The sequence below is a fragment of the Poecilia formosa genome, unplaced genomic scaffold (assembly GCF_000485575.1).
Source record: "Poecilia formosa unplaced genomic scaffold, Poecilia_formosa-5.1.2 Scaffold93, whole genome shotgun sequence".
NCBI lineage: Eukaryota > Metazoa > Chordata > Actinopteri > Cyprinodontiformes > Poeciliidae > Poecilia > Poecilia formosa.
This window is the reverse complement of record NW_006800032.1, coordinates 1,610,654-1,631,576: the sequence shown is the minus strand read 5'-3', so window position 1 is coordinate 1,631,576 and position 20,923 is coordinate 1,610,654. Positions and strand designations below refer to the sequence as shown.

The following is a 20,923-nucleotide window of genomic DNA, read 5'->3' as shown; positions in this document are numbered from 1 at the left end:
AAGTTGGCTTCAGATTTGAAGCTTCCTCTTTGACTCAATAAAGGGCTGCTCCGCTGTTTTGAAGGAACAGGACTACCACGCTCTAGTTTAGTTCAGATAGAATCTATCATTTTTAAGAATATTAATATTAATTACTAATAATATTAATAAAAAAGTTTCCAGAAGTCATCATTAATATCTGCAAAGCAAAAGCAGCACAGACGAAATGTTGCTGCACAAACATTTGACATACATTTTGTTAGATTTGAAGAAATGTCATTATTCTAAAATGTTACATGCGTCACAGACTGTATTTTAGGGTTGTTTAGAGCTCAAATTAATTATTATTGTCATTTTAGATTGAGTTGATCAAATATAGTCGAGTCCTTTGATATTGTGTTCATTGGTGTCATTTTTGCACCAACGACTTTACAGTTACAACAGAATGATGTCTGGATAATAATGTTTGGATTTACTTTTGTATAATGTGTACTGATAAAAAAAAATCTATATATAAAAATTCGAAACAAATTTAATTAATGACCAGGACATCTTGTGGCAGACGTTATTTAAAGTGAGTGATTCACTTCAGAGGAAATCCGCTCAAGTTTCAAATAGGATACTAACTTCAGCGTATTTGATGACGTGAAGGTTAGGTACGGGAAGTCGAGTAGTTCAAAACACACATTTAGTGTATTTTTTTAGAAAGCTAAATTTTAATTTTGCCCACATCTATGTTTTCAGTTGCAGTACTAAAATTCAATACTAATAAAAGCATTTATTTTACAGCCTACGCTAGCAGCGCCTTTATCGAAACGTGTTTCGCTTTTCCTCGAGCAGCCTCGAACACTAACAATCCCCTTCGCGCTGCATTGTGGGAGTTACAGTTTGTGCCACATATCGGTCTCCATAACTTTGTACAGTCAGATCAGAGGGAGAGAGGCGCAAGCCGAAGTCCAGCGGGACGGGCTGAACTCCTCCACTTCAGGATGTCTTACTGGGACTCTTACCTCATATCTGACTGTCGGCCTGCGGAGTACAGGCGAACACTTTGGAAATAGCACGCTTTGGGAAAACTTTTGGCGGCTCTCTTTGCTAATTTGGGAATTGCTCCTTGAGCAGACCGTTGCGGAGGTTAGCCAACGAAGCTAACGGGACGTGAAGTAAGAGAATAAGTGCCATTCAGCTGGGATGTTCAACCTGGGACTACATCCAGCTCCTTCTGTCACAACCAGAACCTTCGTAGTACAGCATGAATAACAATATGCAGAAGATAATTTGCATATCACTGGGGTTATCCGATACGGGCGACTCGTGATTTCGCCGTTTCAGAAACCAAAACTACTACTACTATGAGGTTGTCGGGAAATTTCCCGAAGCAGGTGTATTATTAAGCCGTGACTCTTTAATGTTGCAAAGAATGTCCCACTCGGACAGTTCCAGTTCATATTTCGGTTTGGAGGACCCTCAGTGGCTATGCATGGTCACCCTGTTCGTCGCATCCCTGGTTACGCTGGCTCTGTACTTCATACAGTATTTCCATCCCGGGCTCATAGGAAGCAGGCAGAGAGCAGCACCTGAGGACAATGCGGCGGCGGCGGAGGAGGAGGAAGCGGCGGCTCTGCTGGGATGGGCGCTGTCAAAGCAGAGCTGGAAAAGCCAATGGAGGGGAGCGTGGTGCAAGGCTCTGAATGAAGAGGCAACCAAGCGTGGGGTGAGTCTGGTGACAGCTGACCTGCCAGCCGTGGGGCAGGTGACTCCAATAAAGAACGTGAAAGATAGATACCTTATATGGCTGGATTGCAAAATCCCCAAACACGCTCTCACAAGGAGCTGAAATCACGCCCCACAGTTTTGGAGTTGTTGTTTTTTTTTTGTTTGTTTTTTTTTTTAAGTCACTCTAACATGAGTCATGTTTCTCCAACTTTGTGTCATTTTTTTTTTTATTATTATTTTTTTCCGGCTCTTGGAATTTGTCAAGTCAGAACACATTGCAGGACTTGGCCAGTAAACCGTGGTTGATCGACTGTCAAACAGATGTGTCTGCAACGAGCACACTGATCTGAACGCTTCTCTCTCATCAGGGCGATCTGCTGTTGACGTTTGAAGAAGATGGCGTCGAGGCACCAGATCTCGCCGTCGGCGCCGTGTCCGGCTTTCAGAAATCAGCCACAAACAAGGTAACTCAGCCCAGCACTGGCCTTCCTAGAATCCCTTGTAAAAAGGGGGCCATTCCTGCAACTGCTAATGCATTTTATCTTGGAGCAGACTAGCACTGACTCATCAACCTGCCTGCTTTAGTGCAGGGATTTTCCCCATTAATCTAAAGTTTATAAAGTAGCCTCTGCATATTTTCTTTATTTCTTTTTCAGTTTTTTTTTGTATTCATGACCTTTGGACCCCTTTTGTATGTTGCAGCCATAAGATGCAAGTGTGTTGTAACAAGTTAGAGTGGTGCATAATTGAAAGGGCAAAATGTTTTGTAAGCAGAAATCTGAAAAGTGTGGCATACACTTGTATTCTGGATTGTTACAGCAGGGGGGCTGCAACCTGTGGCTCCAGGGACCGTCCACGTTGAATCTTGGCAACTTTGAATAATAGTAAAGAACAATCTAGTGTTTTGAAATATAGACATAATAATCTTGATTATTAGAAGTCTCTCAGTTTTTTTGTTTTTGTTTCATGGAATAATTGTCCTGGAATTCCTCTGTAAAATGATATGAAAATTAACTGCACAGATCTAGTTTTCTTGTTATTAGTTTGGGAAACGCAAATGTTTTCTCTTTTTCTTTACTTTTAAACCTAAAAAAATACAAATGGAATGTAATTCTTTAAAAAAAATCTCATCGAAGAGATTATAAGCTGTATTTTTCAAAAGGTAACGTAACTTTTGCAGTTCTATGAGTTTTATTTAGCTGAACTGAACTGAGGGCCAAAAAAAAAAAAAAAGCCTCTTCAGATTGTAAAGGCTGCGGACTGAAATGTTGGACCGTTTATCTTAAAATTTTATGGAGTCTATTAACTAAGTGGCTGTTTTCTGAAGTCAGCTGTTTGGATTTTGTTGAGGAGTTTTAGTGTATATGAATATAAACAGATGCCACAGCTTAAAGATTTATATTAAAAATCATTACCATGTCTCCGTTTCCCTTCGGATTCAAACCACATTGAGGTTTACTGCTGCACGCATGTGACAACGTAAAAAGGTTCAAAGGGTGTCAATGCTGTTGCAAAAGACTGTATGCACCATGAATGGATGAACACCTGCAGAAAAAAATCAACACACACACACACACACACACACCTCTGTGAAACATTACTCCATCTCTTATCAGCTGTGCAAATTTTGCGCCAGCCTTCTCCACAATGCTTGGACGCGAACCCAGGGAGCTTTTATTTTTCCGAGAGGTCAGATAGGGATGGGCCCGCTTCCCCGTGCAAACTCAGCCGTTTCCTTTGTGACGGTCACGATGTTTAGCAGCTGCCCTTGTTGTCGAATGTGCAGAGTTTTAATGAACAGAGGCTTATTTCTCCCCACCTGCTGTGAGCGGTACGTGTGTGTGTGTGTGTGTGTGTGTGTGTGTGTGTGTGTGTGTTTAAGAAGCTTATGTATCGCTGTGAAGCTCCACAGTGGGGAGGAGCGTAGAGACAGGAGTGTTCTTGCGCCACAACCTGACATGCAAACTTGCCAGACATGGGATTTGGTTGCATCTATTGGATGGGAAGCGCCGTCCATGAAGGGGTACACCAATAAATCTGCCCCAATTTCCTTAATTCTGGGTGATCAGTGATCGGTCAATACTTAGATGTGAAGCAGATCTTATCCACTGATCTTATCTACCTCAGCAAGGGTCTAAAAATCACCCACTATTCTCTGTTGCTCTGCTATGAGAGAAGTTTGACTGTCTGCACGTTCGCAGCTAACAGTAGTCACCCCACTGTTGACAACTTGACAACTTTCTTGCTTTATTTAGGAAGATTTGAAACAAAACAAAAAAAAAATCAGTATCGGCCAAAATCAGAATCGGCAGGTCAGGTTCTTTAAAGATTGATAATTGTCGATCGGCCAGAAAACGGCAATTGGTATTGAAGCAATATTCTAGAAGAAGGCTGTTAGTTGTCATTTGTTCTTTTTGTATATTGGTCTTTATGGGGATATTTATTGTTACTTTTTGGTTTCCTCATATCAAACGTGTCAAGACAGGGGCTCAAAGAGGAGTGGCAGAAGCAAATGAGGTGGATTAGCAGTGCTTGCCAACATTTGATGGTGTCATCCGGATGTTGCTGCAGATGATCATCTGCTAACTGAGCTGTTAGCGTGTCATGAGGCAACAGTCTTCAGTCAGAGGCTTCTTCAGATGTGTTGCGAGACTGACTGCCCACATCATCATCATCATCCACAACGCGCCTTCAAAGATACTTGGAGGACATCAGTTACAGTAACATTTAAAAAATAAAATAAAACAACTGAATTGTGTTCTCAAATTAGACTTTTCATTTCTCGGTGTCAGATTGTGCTGCTGCAATTAAAGATTTACTTGAACCAGAGGTGCCGACAAGTCCGCTTGCTTTTGTTTTTATTAGCGGCATGTGAAAGAAATAAAGCGATATAGCATAATGTTATGACTCACTGGGGATGTTTATGTTTCCTCTTTGAGAGATTGAAACCCAAAACAGGTAGAATATGTTCCACATTTCAACAATGCTGATCTCGTGCTCCTTTAACACGGTGTGAGTGTCGGTGTTAACATCAGCAACGATTACATCTTAGTATTGTCACACAGATTGCTAGTTTTCCCTTTGTATCCTGTTATTATTATACGAATTAACTACTCTTACCGTTCTTTTCCAGGTACTTTGAAGCCGTTATGTTTATGCGTGAATTGAAAAGATGACGGACAATACAGACGAAAACAGTCCGAGGTTAAAGTGTAGATTTCTGCAACTGACAAATCAGACTGCAAATCAGTTTTCACAGAATTTCCTTCGTCAGTTCACACTGAACAAGAGAAATGCTGCTGTGAGAGTTGCACAGTCACCGACCGTGAGCCGAAGCAGTGAGTTTGCATTGTGCCGTGTCTGTCTCAAGTGATAAAGGTGTGGCTGTGCTGCAACAGAGTAGAATTACTCAGAGTGACCCAGCAACAGGCTGCCTGAACCAGTACCAGCTCATTTGTATATGAATAGTGCTGTCTGACTTTATGCCTCATTAAAAAATATTTTATTGTGGTTTATAAAGGCGTAATGCAGCACAGGCCCGCTCTGTAGCTTCATGCTGTTCTGGCGGAGGGAGTGTAATTAATGTGATTTAAACCGCTTCGACCAAATGAAGTGCGTCTTCTGCTTTGCGATGCGGTCGGCTGCGTCTCGCAGCACCAGCTCTGCTCAGAAGTTTGCATACGCTCGCTGTGCGCAGAAAAGCCATGTTGAGGCTGGTTCTGTTTTTAGAATGATTATGCAACATGCAACGTAAATAATGATTGGGCTCCACAGTGGCACAGCAAAAAGGTCTCAGGCTCAAATTCTGGTCAGGGAAGCTCATGCGTAGAGTTTGCATGTTCTCCTTGTCCATGTGTGGCCATTACTGATTTTTTTTGTTTTGTTTTTTTTTTTGTCTGAAAAGTGGCTAAATGCAGTGACAAAATCGCTACGTTGTCAACAGTGGAGTGAATATCAGATGTGAGCTGGTGGGCAGGTCTGTCAGGCAGAGCAGAAGTGGACAGTGACTGATATTCAGACGTTTCCAGACGCCGATAAGATCGGTGGATAAATTAGTTTTTTCATGCAAGTGTCGGACATTCGCCAGTCTCCCAAAATTGAGAAAATCGGGAGAAAATCATACATCCAGCTCAAGTATATACAGGGCCTCCACGCCTCCTTAAAAAGTCTTAAATTTGTTTGTATAACATCAAGGCCTTAAAATGTCTTGTTTTGTTGTTTTGTTTTGTTTTTTTTAATGTAAGTTTGCCTTAAATATAATAATAACAGGTCTTAATTTTTTTGCAGCAAGACTATTTAATGTAGCTTTGTTTTCTCATGTGACCATTCTGTCAGGCAAAAGTTTCAGTCACACACAAACATCTTCATTGCATTCTGTTGCTTGCTAGCAGCTAATATACCCTTACTAGCTAGCTACCTGTTTCACATCTATCATGGGGACAAAGGCAGGTTCTTCCCTCGCCACTCTTCCACTCAGCTCCTTCAGACTAACCAGCAACAATTAGCAAACGCCTGGTGGAACTGCACACCTGCTGAGCTCACTATACGAGCTGCTTCTCAGTGAAACACTTGTAAAAATGTTGATAAAGGGTTAATGGAGGAGCGATTTTGTGATGACATCCTGAAGAAGAAGTGTCAGAAAGAGCAAGAGTTTCTTAAAGAGGCGGAGTCCCAAATTCAGGGTGTTAAATTAGGAAGCAAAAATTATTTTAAGCCATATTTTATATATATAAATATATATAATTTTTATTACAATTTAAGGTAATGGTTACTTGATTGTGCTATAAAATGATGTAATGTGACTGGAAAGCACATAATACTGCCCCTTTAAAGGCCCGCAACTCAATATTTTTTACGAGTGACCAAAGATTTAGAGAACTCAAGGTTGCTTTTTTGTTTTCTTTCAATTTTGAATCCTGCGCCCGTAGTTCCCCTCCTGAGCTAAACTGCTTTCTGTTTTCCTTCCCGACAACAGGCCGCCTCCTGCAGCGTGGTTGGAGAGAAGATTCAGTTCTCTCTCAGCGCAGCATCCTCCTCAGCCGGAACGGATCCTTGCAAATACACGGCGTGCATAGCTCCAGTAGAGCTGCAGGTAAAATACTCTACATTCAACAGGTTGCACATTCAATTAAATTAGCACACGTAATAATAATGCCGTGTTTTTTTTGTTTTTTTTTCTAATTTATTATTTTTTATTTTTGTTTTAACAGTGAAAACAGATTTACCTCCTTGTCAGTGTGGTTTAGTTTAATGAGAAAGTTTATCGAATGCATTGAATCAGTGCTGGCGGCAGCATTGGATTAAATGGTTTGAGGTTGTTTCTGCGCTTGGCAAACGTCCCACATACCTCATTAAAGGTCTGTGTCAGGCCCGTCTCCAGGAAAGAGGGCCCACTCTGCTTCCATTACAGGATCGATGAAACCCTAGTTATGACCCTAATAACTATTGAGACCTTTATTTATTTATTTTTTGCTGATTGTGCTGATCTGTTCCAAAAATATCTCCAGTGGATATTTGTCAGTATTTCCCAGTCTCTGGTTGGAGCGGGGTTTGAAAGGTGTTGGGATTCATATCGGGCCACCACTGCTCATTAATCCTGTTAGGCTTTCATCCCGTTCAGTCTTAAATCTTCACTGATGTAGAGTCACTGACAACGCGAGGTAACCCAATTGTATTAGAGCTATTTTTAGCGTCATAAGGTGCTTGTCACCAGCCGAAGCTCATTGTGCTTTTAACAGAGCAGGGGTGAACGACTGGAAGCCTGAAGGCAGGAAGCATGCCGGCTTGTTTTTGTTTTGGTCGCCCATCCGATCTGCCGTGGATCCAGGGAAACAAAGGAGGCCTCTCGTCTCTTTGTCACTCTCACTACTTTGGATTAGCCTGGAAAAGCGGAAGGCCTGTTAAATGTTCCCTTCTGCTTGACAGCGATCCAGGCTGGAACACTCTCAGCTTATCGTGTAATGAGGGTCAGGATATGTAGGACAGAAGGCCTGTGCAGCCGCATGTGGACAGAATGGTCCAGCCGGTGCACGAAGGTGGGCTAGCACTCTGGCTTTTAACGTTGTACAGCCTGCAGCGCGTGACGAGGAAGAGCCTCGGCACATGCAGCCTCCATCTTTAAAATGTAAATATAGTTGCCGATTTCAATAACAGAAGCTTTTAACCACTTTCCAGAGGTTTTTTTTAATTGTTAAAAACCTCACAATTCAATTTAATTTTGACTCTTCTCATTGATTTGATTCAATATTGATTTAGTAATAAGCAGTATACAAATAATTAGTGGGATTAGCTTTTTATAATTTTGTGTATTCCTTATTTTTTTAAATACAATTTCAACAGTCTGTATGTACATTCACATTTGTAGATAATTTTCTCTCTCTATGTAGAAACTGAGATAAATTTACATTTTAAGGATGTTTGAACAACGTTGCCATTCTGAGCCACACTCCTCACCAGTAGGTGGCGGTAATGCACACCACATAGCTGTTTGCCGACCTCCAATAAACTGAAGAAGATGATGACTTCATATAGAAGTCAAAATTGACTTAAATATACAAAATATTCAGTAGAATAAAAAATATCAAGAATTTTAAGATCATATATATATTTTAAGGTTAACTTGCATTAGTTTGTAAGTCCTCTAATAGTCCACACTGGTCTCCAAATGTATGTATATGAGAGATTTCAAATGTAATTGGAATTCAGATTTTAAAAAAGTAAAAACTTTGGTTGGGAGCTTTTTAAAACCTCTACACACCCCGATGCCAGTAATCAGCCCAGTCCCACCCCGGCTGTTTTCTGATAACCTCCATGTTTTTGCTGCGAACGTTCTGTAACTTCTTGGTCCGGATCTCTCTTGTAAAATATATTTTTAATCTCAATGGGATTTTCCCAGTGACATAAAGGTTAACTAAAACGAAATAAAACATTTTATTCGAGCATGGCTTTAAAAAGGTCTTAAAATGACGTGCTGAAATCTGCAGAAACCCTGATTCCAGCGTTCTTGCCGGGACTGTGCACCAGCGCTCTCTAGACAAGGTCCAACAAAGACTTGGATGTGGATCAACTTGCTTGGCTTGTTCTGAGTCCTGACCTCATCCCTATGGAGCACCATTGGAATAAATTAGAACCGTTAGCCAGCATCTCTTGTTCAAATACTCTCTAATGTTCTGCTGGAACAAAATGATCCAGTATTCCTGTTTTAACAAAAATAATAAAAAATCCAGAACGCCTTCCCAGAAGAGCTGAGGCTGTTACAGCTACACAGGATGAGCCAACTCTGTATTATTCATTGCGTGTAAAGTCGAGTGTTTCGATGCTTTCTAATGCCTCTCTTTTGGTAATGACTGATTGATGGCCATAGAGTTAACTGGAACTATCCCACTGGAAAAACTGGGTTCATTTCAGCACGTTGAACCACTGACTGATGCTTCATCTATAAAACCTGCTAGTTTAATAAAGTTTGCCAATATCTTAGTCATTCTGTTCTGGCTCCCTCTGGGTTTTGAAACTACTGGGTTCACACTAATAATTGTTTTCTGGCATGGCCTGTTGTTCTGCCTCTCTTACACACACACACACACACACACACACACACACACACACACTTTCTGAGAAAGTATTTTTTCTCAGGAAGAATCCTCATCGCAATGATGTCACATCTAAAATAACAATCCCACGTCGTCGTGGTGAAAACAAGCACTTCCTCCTTGATTACTTTCAGTTTTTCCCCCCTCTTGCAAAGTAATTAATGATGTTATTGTTGGTTATTTTTATAAAGCATTCTGGCCATTTCCATCAGAGGCTGCGATGTGTGTTTTCTCGATCCATTAAAGGATTCCTGTTCGTGTCTGATAAGGCCTTTGTTTGGCATCACATGGCCTCTGATCAGTCCCACACTGGAATCCAGGGCCTGTTGAGGCAAGAATACCCACTGTTTCTCTTTTCTTTTCCACACTTTCCTTTCTTTCCACAGATTTCTTTTCCTACTAGGCGAAAAAGCGAACAAGCCCGTCGTAGTCTTCTCTTCTCCTAGCGTTCCTTTTTTCAGAGCACCACTCCCTTTAAAAGCAACTATTCTGCCCTCAATAAGGTTTTTGTCATTAGGTTGATTTGGAGAAACTTTGTAATTAACAACCTAGAAGCAACTCACTTTGCCGCAATAAAAACCAAAGCCATAAAGTCTGAGGAAAACATTTCTGCCAGCCTCAAACCTTCTGCTTCATCAGCAGACGACTTGTGTGAAATAATAATTTCTGTGTCCTCCTCAGCTTCAGCTACGCATGCAGGAAGTAAATGATGAGATCAAGGTGAGCTGGGAAGTGTCCCGGTTGGACACTGAGGGCCTGCACGTGACCCCCGACCCCACACAGGTAAATCTGATGGCGAAGATCTATGAAATGGGTTCTTGTATCAAAATTAATGAATATATTGATAAATTAATCTTTCTTAGACTGGTTTTAGGAATGGGATGTGGCTAAAAATTTGACAATTTTCCTTTTTGTGCTCATGTTTCTTCACTGTATTTGGGGTAACTGGCATAATAAACAATATTAAACGAAACAAGTCGAAAGCAGCATTTGGGAGGGCAGACGGCTTGCTCTAATAGGTGTTATTGATAAAAAAAAAAGTATAACAAGCAAAAAAAAAAATCTTAAAGACTTATTGAGTTGTGTTTTGGGTATACACACCACAAAACTACAATTTTCTAAGCTAATTACTCCATTTTGTTGTTTAGAAACATGTCAGACGTGTTTATGTTTTGCTAAAAACATGGATCTGTCTGTTCCCTCGACTGAGTCACAGGTTTATGTCAGATAATGGTTTGAGATCATGTGGGATCAAAGACGGTGTATTAAGAAGCCGAGTTTTGAAAAAGATTTTGTTTCACAATATCAGGATTTGAAATCTTACAAAAAGAAATCTGTAAGGGAATTTCTTCTTTGGGGTTGTCTGAAATACTCAAATACCCATTAAAGTTTGTAAAAAAAAAAAAAATATATATATATATATATATATAATAATTAAATCTCCATGGAAATCTTTGTATTCCAATGTAATCAGAAATGGGCGTGGCCAACTGGCTCAACAGCGCCCCCTTAATGTAACGTAGGTATTTCAAATTTGATATAAAAATGGGTCCCTCTAAGGAAAAAATAAACGTGCTTTATATGTTTAAACTTTGTCTAAGGACAAATTATAATTTCTAAATGTCGCATGAAGTCTTCTTTAGCCCTTTGACCCCCAAACAGGAAGACGGCTCATCAGTGAGCCTGTCTGAACATAATGTGGAGGTTTGCTTAGAGTGGGGCTGCACAGTGGCGCAGTTGGTAGAGCTGTCACCTTGCAGCAAGAAGGTTCTGGGTTCGATTCCCGGCCCCGGTCTTTCTGCATGGAGTTTGCATGTTCTCCCTGTGCATGCGTGGGTTTTCTCCGGGTTCTCCGGTTTCCTCCCACAGTCCAAAAACATGACTGTCAGGTTAATTGGCCTTTCCAAATTGCCCCTAGGTGTGTGTGTGCATGGTTGTTTGTCCTGTGTGTCTCTGTGTTGCCCTGCGACAGACTGGCGACCTGTCCAGGGTGTACCCCGCCTCTCGCCCGGAACGTGAGCTGGAGATAGGCACCAGCACCCCTCCCGACCCCACTGAGGGACAAGGGTGACAGAAAATGGATGGATGGATGCTTAGAGTGGCCCCTACTGGCGAAGAGTGGAATTGCACGGCAGGCTAACCGGAGGCGGCGATGCAGAACCCCCTCGGTCACGAGGCAGCAGCTTTAATTTAAGATGGAATCTGACTAAAGTTCTGTTTGTTAAGCAAATCAATAATAATCAGCGAGAAGTAGAAACATGTTTCAATCCCCAAAAGAGTTGCTTTATGCTTCCAGTTGAAGAAAGAAACCTTTGATTCACCATGTCTGTTCCTGATTTGTCAGGATGCTGCCAACACGTGGACCGCAGCGGCCGTTAAGGAGCAGCTGAGGCAGCTGCTGCGTGCGACTCGTCCCTCTGTGCTGCTGAGCTGCAGGCCTGCTCAGGCCTCGCAGCGCAAGGTGAGGCGACGCGTTTTTTACTGCTGGGTTGCTTTGTGTTGCGCTCTGGCCTGAATCGGGTCTGAAAGAGTTAATCAGATTAACCGCGATGAGTCGATTTTTGGAAGTAACTGTCAACTAGTTTAGTCTTTGATTCATCATTAATTCAGACTCAAAAAGGGACCTTTTGGTGCAACTGAGTCAATTATATTATTATTATAATTACAATTATATTATTTTTGTAACTTAGTCGTGCTTTAAATTTCACATCTGTTTGCAACATTTCATGTAGCAGTACCAGAATAAAGGAGGGTGAATTCTATGCATATCACACACTTTTTTTTATTTATTTAATTCTTGTAAAACATATTAGCAAACCATATGCCATCTCCCATCAACTTCACAGTGTACTTACTGTTAAAATAACCTCAACTGGTTGCGTGAGTCGGTCGCTGTTGTTTACAAACAGTTTTCTGTTCTGCGTTTTCTCCGACAGGAAGCTCATAGCAAAGTGCTGTCGCCGCCGAAGCCCCCCCGCGCCCACGACTGGAAGCTGCTTGTGAAAAACACCCGGGTCACACTCAGTCAGGAGGAAGACACTGCAGGTGAGCTGCTGGGCTGCAAAGCTCTGTAGTTCTGCACCATGAAAGCATTTTCAACTCAGCCGCGCTTCACCTTTAAGTCGCCCGGATCCTCCAAACTCGGAGAAATGAAGACGAGGATATACCTGGGAGGAGTAAACGAATAATGTCGCCACGCTCTCAGAGGCTATCCTGCTGTTACTGTAGGGTAGCAACATGCTGTTGAGAACCAATTTGAAACCAGTCGAGTTCCCGATTTCTAAGTAATTTTGAAGCCCGTCAACAGTTGTTTGTTACCTTGTGGCTCCAGTATTTTTGAAAACTAGTTCTCCTGTTCTTTGCCAAAGTAAATAATTGATGCTTTCTAAAGAAAACTAGCATTCTTAGAAATACTTTGTTGTTGTATTCCTCTCTTTGCTAAAACAAGCGCAGAGAAACCATCAGAACTGTACCATCTGTACAGATTGAGATCTAACCATGGCAGTCAGCTTCCTGTCCGTTGCTCTGGAGGACATGCAGAGCGGAGCGATAAGCAGACACTGCTGCTGGAGAGATGCTGCAGAGGGCCTTTTTTTTTTTTTTTATAAAGGAAAGTTGAGTTTGTGAGCTGTAGAAAACTGCAGCAGAGACACATAGATGAAACCTGTCATCATTAGCAGTTCTAATCACAAATCAGCTTGTTTCTTTAAAGAAAAAAGATTATGCAACATTTGTGGCTTTAAATGAGTTTTATTGAGCCTATGTGGCTCGCATAGAGAGGTTTCTAATAATTCTCCTTTGAACACAGTTTTTAAATGACTATATGGAAGAAAAGAGAACAAAAACAATGAACATTTTTGTATTTAAAAAAACCTAGAAAGGATCGATCGAAGTTCAAACAATTAGCACGTTTTAACATGATTTTTACGAGTTACAATGCGCCGCATAACCTGTTCTGGAGCAGGTTTAGTCGAGCTCATGTCGTCGTGGTGATTTGACGACGCTCCAATGAATCCACCTTTTGTGACACCAAGAACTCGTCGCCTGTTTAGATGTTAATCTCACTTTGTTGCACGGCCATTTGATCCAGTTAAGAAGGAAATGTTTCCTGAATCAACAGGAAGGAGGCAAATCTTTCAACGAGACCAGGAAAGCTCCACCACCTAAGTGTAGTTTATTCTGCTCCTGTAGGAGGGCATCCAGTCCAGAGGGCAGGAGAGCAGGTGCTTTCTGCCCCGTTTTGTGACTCCAGCTAAATGTTGTTTGCATTGTGTGGAGGTAATTCAACACCCACATCAGCACCGCCACACCCAGTGTAGTAGGATGGAGCAGGATGTGAGAATTCCCTGCGGTCAAGATGGAGGGAGGGCGGCTAAGATTACAAGCTAATTGTGCCAGTGCAGTACGGAGTAGTTATCTAGTGAGGAAGGTGGCGTTACGACTGCAGTAATCTACAGGATTTACTGCAGCGCCGTGACAAAACCTCCAACTCTAAGTCACTTGTTTGAAAGCAGAATCTCTTCTAATCTGCTTTTCATGTTTATATACTCACTTTACTCAAGATCTCCTAGCAAATTTTCTTAAAGGAAGTCTCTCATCATAGTGCAGCAGATCATTTGAATATTTCTGCAAAGTCATTAACATGCAGGCACAATAACCTAACAAAGTGCATATTTTTGCCAGGGGTTTGCTGTTTTTTTTTAAGCGTTTCAAGAACCATTTATTTTCGCTCTAAATGTGCCTATATTTATCACAGATGAATACTTTTGGTGTCAAATCATGCATAACTGGACCCATAGAAATCATATTCACTGATAATTGTTTTTATTTTTCAAGATGACCATTAGTTGAGCTAATGCTAACCATGAAGACGGCTGTCGCACGTCTTAATGTCTTTCCTGCAAAATCCTCAGTTTCAGTTTTAGCGTCTGATTTAGCTACATATCATCACATTGAAGTAATAAAGCTGTGTGACACACAGGCTGAGTGGCAGTCGCATTAATGAATGAATATTATGACCAAAGTTGAAAACATACGATGTGACACGAAGTTCATCCAACTCACGAAAATCAGAAAAATTGCATTAAAAGGTTCAAAAACTAGCTGCTGTCTTGAAAAATGGCCGACATCCTGAAAATGAAGTGGCTAATGGGAAATATGACAAGGCCTGAGCATTTGTTTTATGCTTGTATCCACCCTTGAAAGATTTCTACAGTAATCTGCTACACCATCAGTTTTCAAACCATTTCCTGTTGTGTCTGCAGGCAGCGTGAATCCTCTGTGTGTGCTGCAGCTGGACGATCCCCCCCAGAGGTTCAGCACCTCCGTTTTGAAGAACACAACCAATCCTACCTGGGAGCAGCCATTTGTCTTGTAAGTTTGCCAGCACCTGCTCACCATCACCACCCTGTAATAATTTGCATTTTCCACAAAGACGCTAACTAAACTGATTCCTCCCCCACCCACCCACCAGTGAGTTGAACGGACGATCAAAGGAGCTCTCTGTTCAGTTGATGAATGATGGTCAACCTCCAGAGAGTAAGGGGAGCTCTCGGTGTTATTTTCTGTAGCTGCAACGCTGCATGTGTTGTGGAGGATGGACTAAAACATGGTGGCTGTGCATGTCCAGGTTCTCTACTGGGGAAGGTGTGTGTGCCTTTTGATCTGGTGAAGAAGCAACCCAGAGGACAGCAGACATTTGCACTCAAGACCAAAGACTCTGTGACTGGATCACTTACTACTGAGGTAACTTCGCCAAGCCTGTTTGCGTCAAAGCTAATTTTATATATGCAAATAAATCCAATAACCTGACTTTTATCTCAAAGTTTACCTATCTAGAGCCCAGTGAGGTGAGGTCCTGGCAGCCTCCAACTCCAGCCGCCAGTAAGAGGGTGGAGATGGACCGGACCGTGATGCCCTGCGGCACCGTGGTCACCACCGTCACCGCCGTGAAGAGCAAGCCAGGACGACCTCTCCCGCTCAACAACACTGGTAAAGCAGTGAAACTGTGACCCCAGTGGGCTTGTTTAGGTCCAAAACGTTAAAGATAGGAAATATTCTACACTGTAATTTAAATAGAAAACATCTATATAGATATAGATGTATAGATATATAAGACACACAAATGATCCAGAATTGTCTTTATCTCCAACATTTCCCTTTGTTGCAGCTGAACATTTAACAGTCATTTACTGATCTGGCCTGGACTTTGTTCATGAGGTTTGGGGCGCGTCGACGCAGGGTTACACCTGCAGATCATCACCAATAGATCTCTTCTGATCAACGCGTTTATTCATATTATTTGAAGGTCGTACAACTCGGTAGTTTCTGTCTCGTCAGAGCCCGCCCTGAAGCCGGTCGACAGCAAGGCCAAGCTAGCCGAGCGCCGGGTTTCAGAGCAGGTGTCCCCGCTGGGCGGCACGGTGAGCAAGGCCTTGTCGTCCTCCGACACGGAGCTGCTCATGCTCAACGGGGCTGACCCGGTGGCCGAAGCAGCCATCAGACAGCTCCATCAGTCCGCCAAGCAGAAGCTCAAATCTCCGGTGAAGAAGAGCACCATCATCATCTCGGGGATTGCCAAAGTAAGGATGAGCTGCAGGAATCTTGAACTGAAGCTGTCTCTTTTGTTTTTTTGTGATAGTTTCTTTAAAAAAAAAGAAACCAGAAGTTTGAGTGCCATTACTGGTTTTTCTTTTGCCTCTTGCTGAAACCCCGTGGAAGCACATCTGGAAACGTAGCTTAGCGATAACGTCTGCTTCCTCCCTTAGACGCCCCTGTCTCAGGACGACGAACTCGCTCTGATGGCGGGCTACGCAGCACAGATGGACGCCTCGATGTCAGAGAGCAGCTCCACCCAGGACGTGACCACGGCGGTCGCGTCGGGCACCAGCAGCGTTCCTGAGGGGTCCGAGCCCCAGGAGGGGCCCGTCGGAGTCGGCCGGCCCCCAGAAGACTGGGAGAGTCAAACTGAAGAAGCGCTAGACAACACGTCGTTGTCCATGTGTGTGTCTGAGGCGAGCTGCAAGAAAAGCAGAGGTGAGAAATCACACAAGGTGTCCAGAAATGACCCCCAGGCTGGCTGTAGAAGAGATGCACCGATCATACATTTATATTTGTAAATATGGAAATTACAAAATAGTTCTTTTTAATATGATTTTCTTAAAAACAGGACTGGGCTCCAGAACTGGGACAGAGGTATCAGTTAAATAATCACGCTAACTGACATGTCTCCTTTTGTCCTGTTTTGCAACCGATCATGGCACGCAAACACGTTTCTTTGGTTTTTGTTTTTAAATACCTCAAAATGCATTTTATCTCAAAAATGTTTTTCCTTGAGGTCATTTTAGAATAACTGCCAGGGTATCCAAGCTAAACTCTACAATGTCAGATTGTCAAATCATTTTCACTCAGAAGGTTTTTTTCTTGGCTAGGTGGCCTTTATTTGAAAGTGAGTAATGAAAGAGATGGGAAGATGTAGGTCAAAGGTCACCAGACTGGGACTCGAACCTGCGACGGCCGCGTCAAGGACTGAGGCCCCTTTATGTGGGCTGTGCTTAACCCCTGCGCCACCACAGCACCTCCATCATTTTCTCTTTTAAAGCTAAATGATTAAAAGCTGATTTCATTGTGCGCCTTGTATTTTTCAGAAAAATGAACTCGGAAGTAATGGTTTGTTTTGACTATTCTGCCAGACGCGCCGAGAAGATTTTAAAGCTTCCCGTTTCTCCGTAGACATTGAGCTGAGTTTGAAATGTCCAGTCATGGTGTGAAAGCAGCAGATGATGTGATTGGCTGACAAACTCAGCACAAGCTACGTTCTGTATTTGATTTTAAATACAGACCAAATACATATATATATATATATATATATATATAAAAAATTCACCTATTTTTCACCTGCACTTACTTAAAGTGTTGAGCTCCCATAAGCAGGTGGACAACTAGTAATATCTTTAAAGTGGCGTGCTTTATGTTTTTGCCTGTTTTCATGGCTGTCTGTTCCTACCCAGTGATGCTGTCTGTTTTCTTTGTTCTTTTCTCTCTTTTCTTCCTTTTGTTTTAACCTTTTTGAACTTTCATCACTGCCATCTTAGAGGAGAGCAGTGCTAAGCAGACTATTTGCCCTGATGAGTAAGTTACTTCATGAGCTTGTAGCATCTTTCAGTCTCTAGTGTGTGTAGTCCTGCTAGTAGCACTACTAGAATTTAGGAGTATGACGGGGCTGACGATTATAGTTTGTTTGTTTTTTTTGTTTGTTTGTTTTTTTGCCTAATCACGCACCATAGATCTGACTAAAACCGAAGTAAAAGACATTGGTCCTCATTTATCAAATGTGGCAAAGTCTGACCTGTCATTTTCACATCAGGTTTGGAGTGCACTTTGTGAGTGTATGAAATCTGGTCTCAGATCAGCATAGCTCAGGCTCTCTCTGATCATTTTCAATAATGGAAAATTGTAGGGATGCACCAATTTGAAAATGTTTGCCAATATTTTTTTGTAATTTTTTTTTCTGCTATGGTTAATTACCAATTAACCAGACCACTGACATTACTTCTCTGCTTCAGTTAAACAGCCCACATTCTTTTACTGCATCACCATCACCGTCACACGGCCAAACAAACGGCACATGGCCGACTTCCAGAAACACAAACGGCAACCAGAAGGGAAAGAAACATTTCCTAGTTTTATGTATTGGACTGATAGTTAAAATATGACCAGCATTGCTCAATGCCAGTTCATGGTGCATCCCTAAGAAACTGTAAAGGTTAAAGGTGATCATTTACAGTGGATTGTTTGTTTTTTTTTTTCTCAGTTTGCTTTGATTTTTGATAATGAGGCTCATTGACTTTACACTACAATGTTTAGCCTGTTGATGTGTTTTCTGTCATTCATTGATTTGTAGGTTTTATTTAAAATTTTAAATTGACCAACTTCTCAACCGACGCATGTTGCGCGTCTCCAGATTGTAGACGGAAACGAAGGAAGCATGCTAGTTGGACTCAGTGACGGCTGTTTGATGATACGGTTTGTGTGTGTTAGCTGATATTTATAAAACCCCTCCAAATTCATTAATATCTACAATCATTTCCTCCTAATCATCCATTATAGAGTCCATTAAAAAAAGTCCAACTAACACATAGCCTGTACCACTTTAAGTTCCCGTTTGTTTCTTAATCTTTCAGATTCTCTAAAGGTTCTGGACACGCAGTAGTTTCCTTCATTTTCATGCTAACTTGTTTCTCCACCTCGTGTTTTTTCTTTTGCTGCAGGGAGCTTCCTCCAGAAGAGCGCCAAGCTCTTCTTCCGGCGTCGCCACCAGCGCAAAGAGCCGGGGATGAGCCAGTCGCACAACGACCTGGTTTACCTCGAGTCTCCGGCCGCAGTGGAGTGGTCCAGCAGGACCGCCACGCTCAGCCGCATGCTCGTCCGCAAGAGCAAGAGCAGCAAGAACAAGAGCAAAGCCAACGGCTCGACTCCCTCGGGGGAGCCGCACGTGTGACCTCAGCCTCCGCTCGACCTCAGCCTCTCTCACAGCTACCATCATCACCTCCGTGTTAAAGATGCACTGGCAAAACATCAAAGGCTAACCTTGCTCCCCGCTAACGCCGAGTCTGCAGACGGGAGCCGCTGCACTGTGAACAGGAAGGCCGGGAAAGCCTTTCCTTGTGACGTTCAACATAAATACTTCCTGTAAAGATTTTACAGACTGCATGGGTTTACACGTGAACAAAAGCGTACTGTCCAGGGTCGATGGCTGATATCGTTTAGCTTGGGGTTTTTTTATGTTTTTTTTTGTTTTCTTTCTTTCTTTTTTATACCGCAGTCGGGAATATTAAGTGCTTTTACGGCCCCCGTCACGGACCGACTGGGACCGATGCGGGCCGTCTTGTCTTTACCTCACCGACGCAGAAACTCTCCCTGCTGTACGCCGCTGGGTTTCCTACGGCGCATCAGCAGCACCAAAGATGAAGAGCAGAGCGCTGTTTGGATGAATCGCACGAGAGTTGACCGTGCGATGACACGGTTAAAATTGTTCACAAAGGGAGATCAGCATGTTCGGATTCCGACTTTAACACTAACGTTACAGTATGACCGGGTTGAAAATCATGAAATTTGTCTTTTAAATATGCATTTGCAGTGGATGCAAAATCTCTTCCTGCCCCCCTGCCCTTTTTTTTTTTAACTTATTTTCTCTGAATGAAAAAAAATGTGATGATGATGATGATGATAAATCTAGTGCAGCATGAGTAACACATTAATTTGCAACCTAAAAACGTTTCACAAGTGAGACCCCAGTACACTGAAAGCACTGCGTAAAGGTTGTAAAGCAGTTTTCTTTTTTTTACAAAAGTAGCCGTTTCAGATGAATTATTGGTTGTAGTGAGGTTATGTTGCCGCGTACCACTAGCTTTTATCACAGCAGCATGCTTCCAGCTCGCTGTGATGATTTATGTCTAGTCTTCCTAAAAGATTCCTCCTGTTCACTACTGCTGTCAGTGGGGGTGTTGGCGTGTCCAAAGGGAACTGGATAAACCTTTATCCCACTTCTGTGCTACACAAACCTGCCAAACTCTCCCCAGTAATGAACCTTCTCCTCTCTGCTTGGTCATTTATTCGATTGTCGGTTTTTTAATCGCATTTTGGGAGCAAACCAAATAGACTGGCTGCTTTGTTTAAATCCAGCTAATGATTGTATTTCTCTCTCTCTCTCTCTCTCTCTCTCGTTACTCTGCGTCCTTTTTTTAACTGCTGTTTATCTGTGATGTCTTTGCTCCGAGGACAGATGCAGCGCAGAGACGGCGCTAACGGATCGCCTTATAACTCTTCCGAAAACGACTTCAGCCACTTTAGGCTTGTTCTTCAGCTTTCCTCATCTGTCAAGACTAAAGGACTGGAGTGTGTTGTTAGGGTTGCCCTGGGAGACAACCATACAACCTCTTGCACCATCAGCTGTGTTTGTAACCTAGAAGCCTATGCACATATCTAATTCCTGGGTGTTTACATTATGGGACGATTAAAAACACTTGTGTTTTTTTTTTTGTTTGTTTTTTTTTCGTCTTAAGGACAACACATCTGCAGAGGTTGTTGGCTTCCCTGCTTCATGGTACCTTCATGACAGCAGTTTAAGTCTTCTACCGTCTTTTTTTGTTTTTGTTTGTTTTTGTTTCTTTAAGAATCAGTCACGACTGAGGACAGGGAAGAGAAAACCGATTTTCTCAGATCTCCTCCAGCTCCGCAACCCTCAACTCTTCCAGTCCTTGAGAATTTCCCTGTTGTTCATTCACTAATAAGCATCAGGGCTATGTGTGTTTATCAGAATGCTTAAAAACTTTTTATGTTTTTCTTTTTCTTTTTTTTTTTTAATGGTGTCTGCTCTGTGCACATAAACTGGCTTAAGTGCTGCTGCAGAAAGCCAGATTTTGGAACTAAAATCCAATGGAGTTATTTAATTTCCAGGAATAAACACTGAGTGACTACATGAAGCTGTGCCGACACTGATTGAGTGATGTATATGTTTTCTGTGTGCTGTTTGAATCAGACGTTGGTATACAAGTAGTTATTACAGGAACCAGCGGCTGAAGTTTAGACATACTTCGGCTTTATTTGTCTACTTTCGTTCCAGTTTAGACCACAGCTCT

The 20,923-nt window shown here is 42.2% G+C and overlaps 1 protein-coding gene across 2 annotated transcripts; it reads left to right on the top strand.

Annotated features, from left to right (window-relative positions):
• The first annotated feature begins 118 nt into the window (after window positions 1–118).
• Window positions 119–20,767, top strand: c2cd2 (C2 calcium dependent domain containing 2). 2 transcript variants are annotated; one of them, XM_016674297.1, is made up of 14 exons: window positions 119–1,693; window positions 2,064–2,159; window positions 6,671–6,787; window positions 9,966–10,067; window positions 11,629–11,745; window positions 12,221–12,329; window positions 14,549–14,657; window positions 14,758–14,822; window positions 14,914–15,029; window positions 15,110–15,275; window positions 15,624–15,865; window positions 16,052–16,319; window positions 17,378–17,414; window positions 18,554–20,767. In XM_016674297.1, exons 1-14 carry the CDS (start codon window positions 1,388–1,390, stop codon window positions 18,840–18,842), a joined length of 2,139 nt encoding a protein of 712 aa, XP_016529783.1. In that variant the 5' UTR covers window positions 119–1,387; the 3' UTR covers window positions 18,843–20,767. The 2 variants fall into 2 exon arrangements, with proteins under 2 accessions (XP_016529783.1, XP_007558057.1); XM_007557995.2 differs by lacking the exon at window positions 17,378–17,414.
• Window positions 20,768–20,923: the final 156 nt, after the last annotated feature.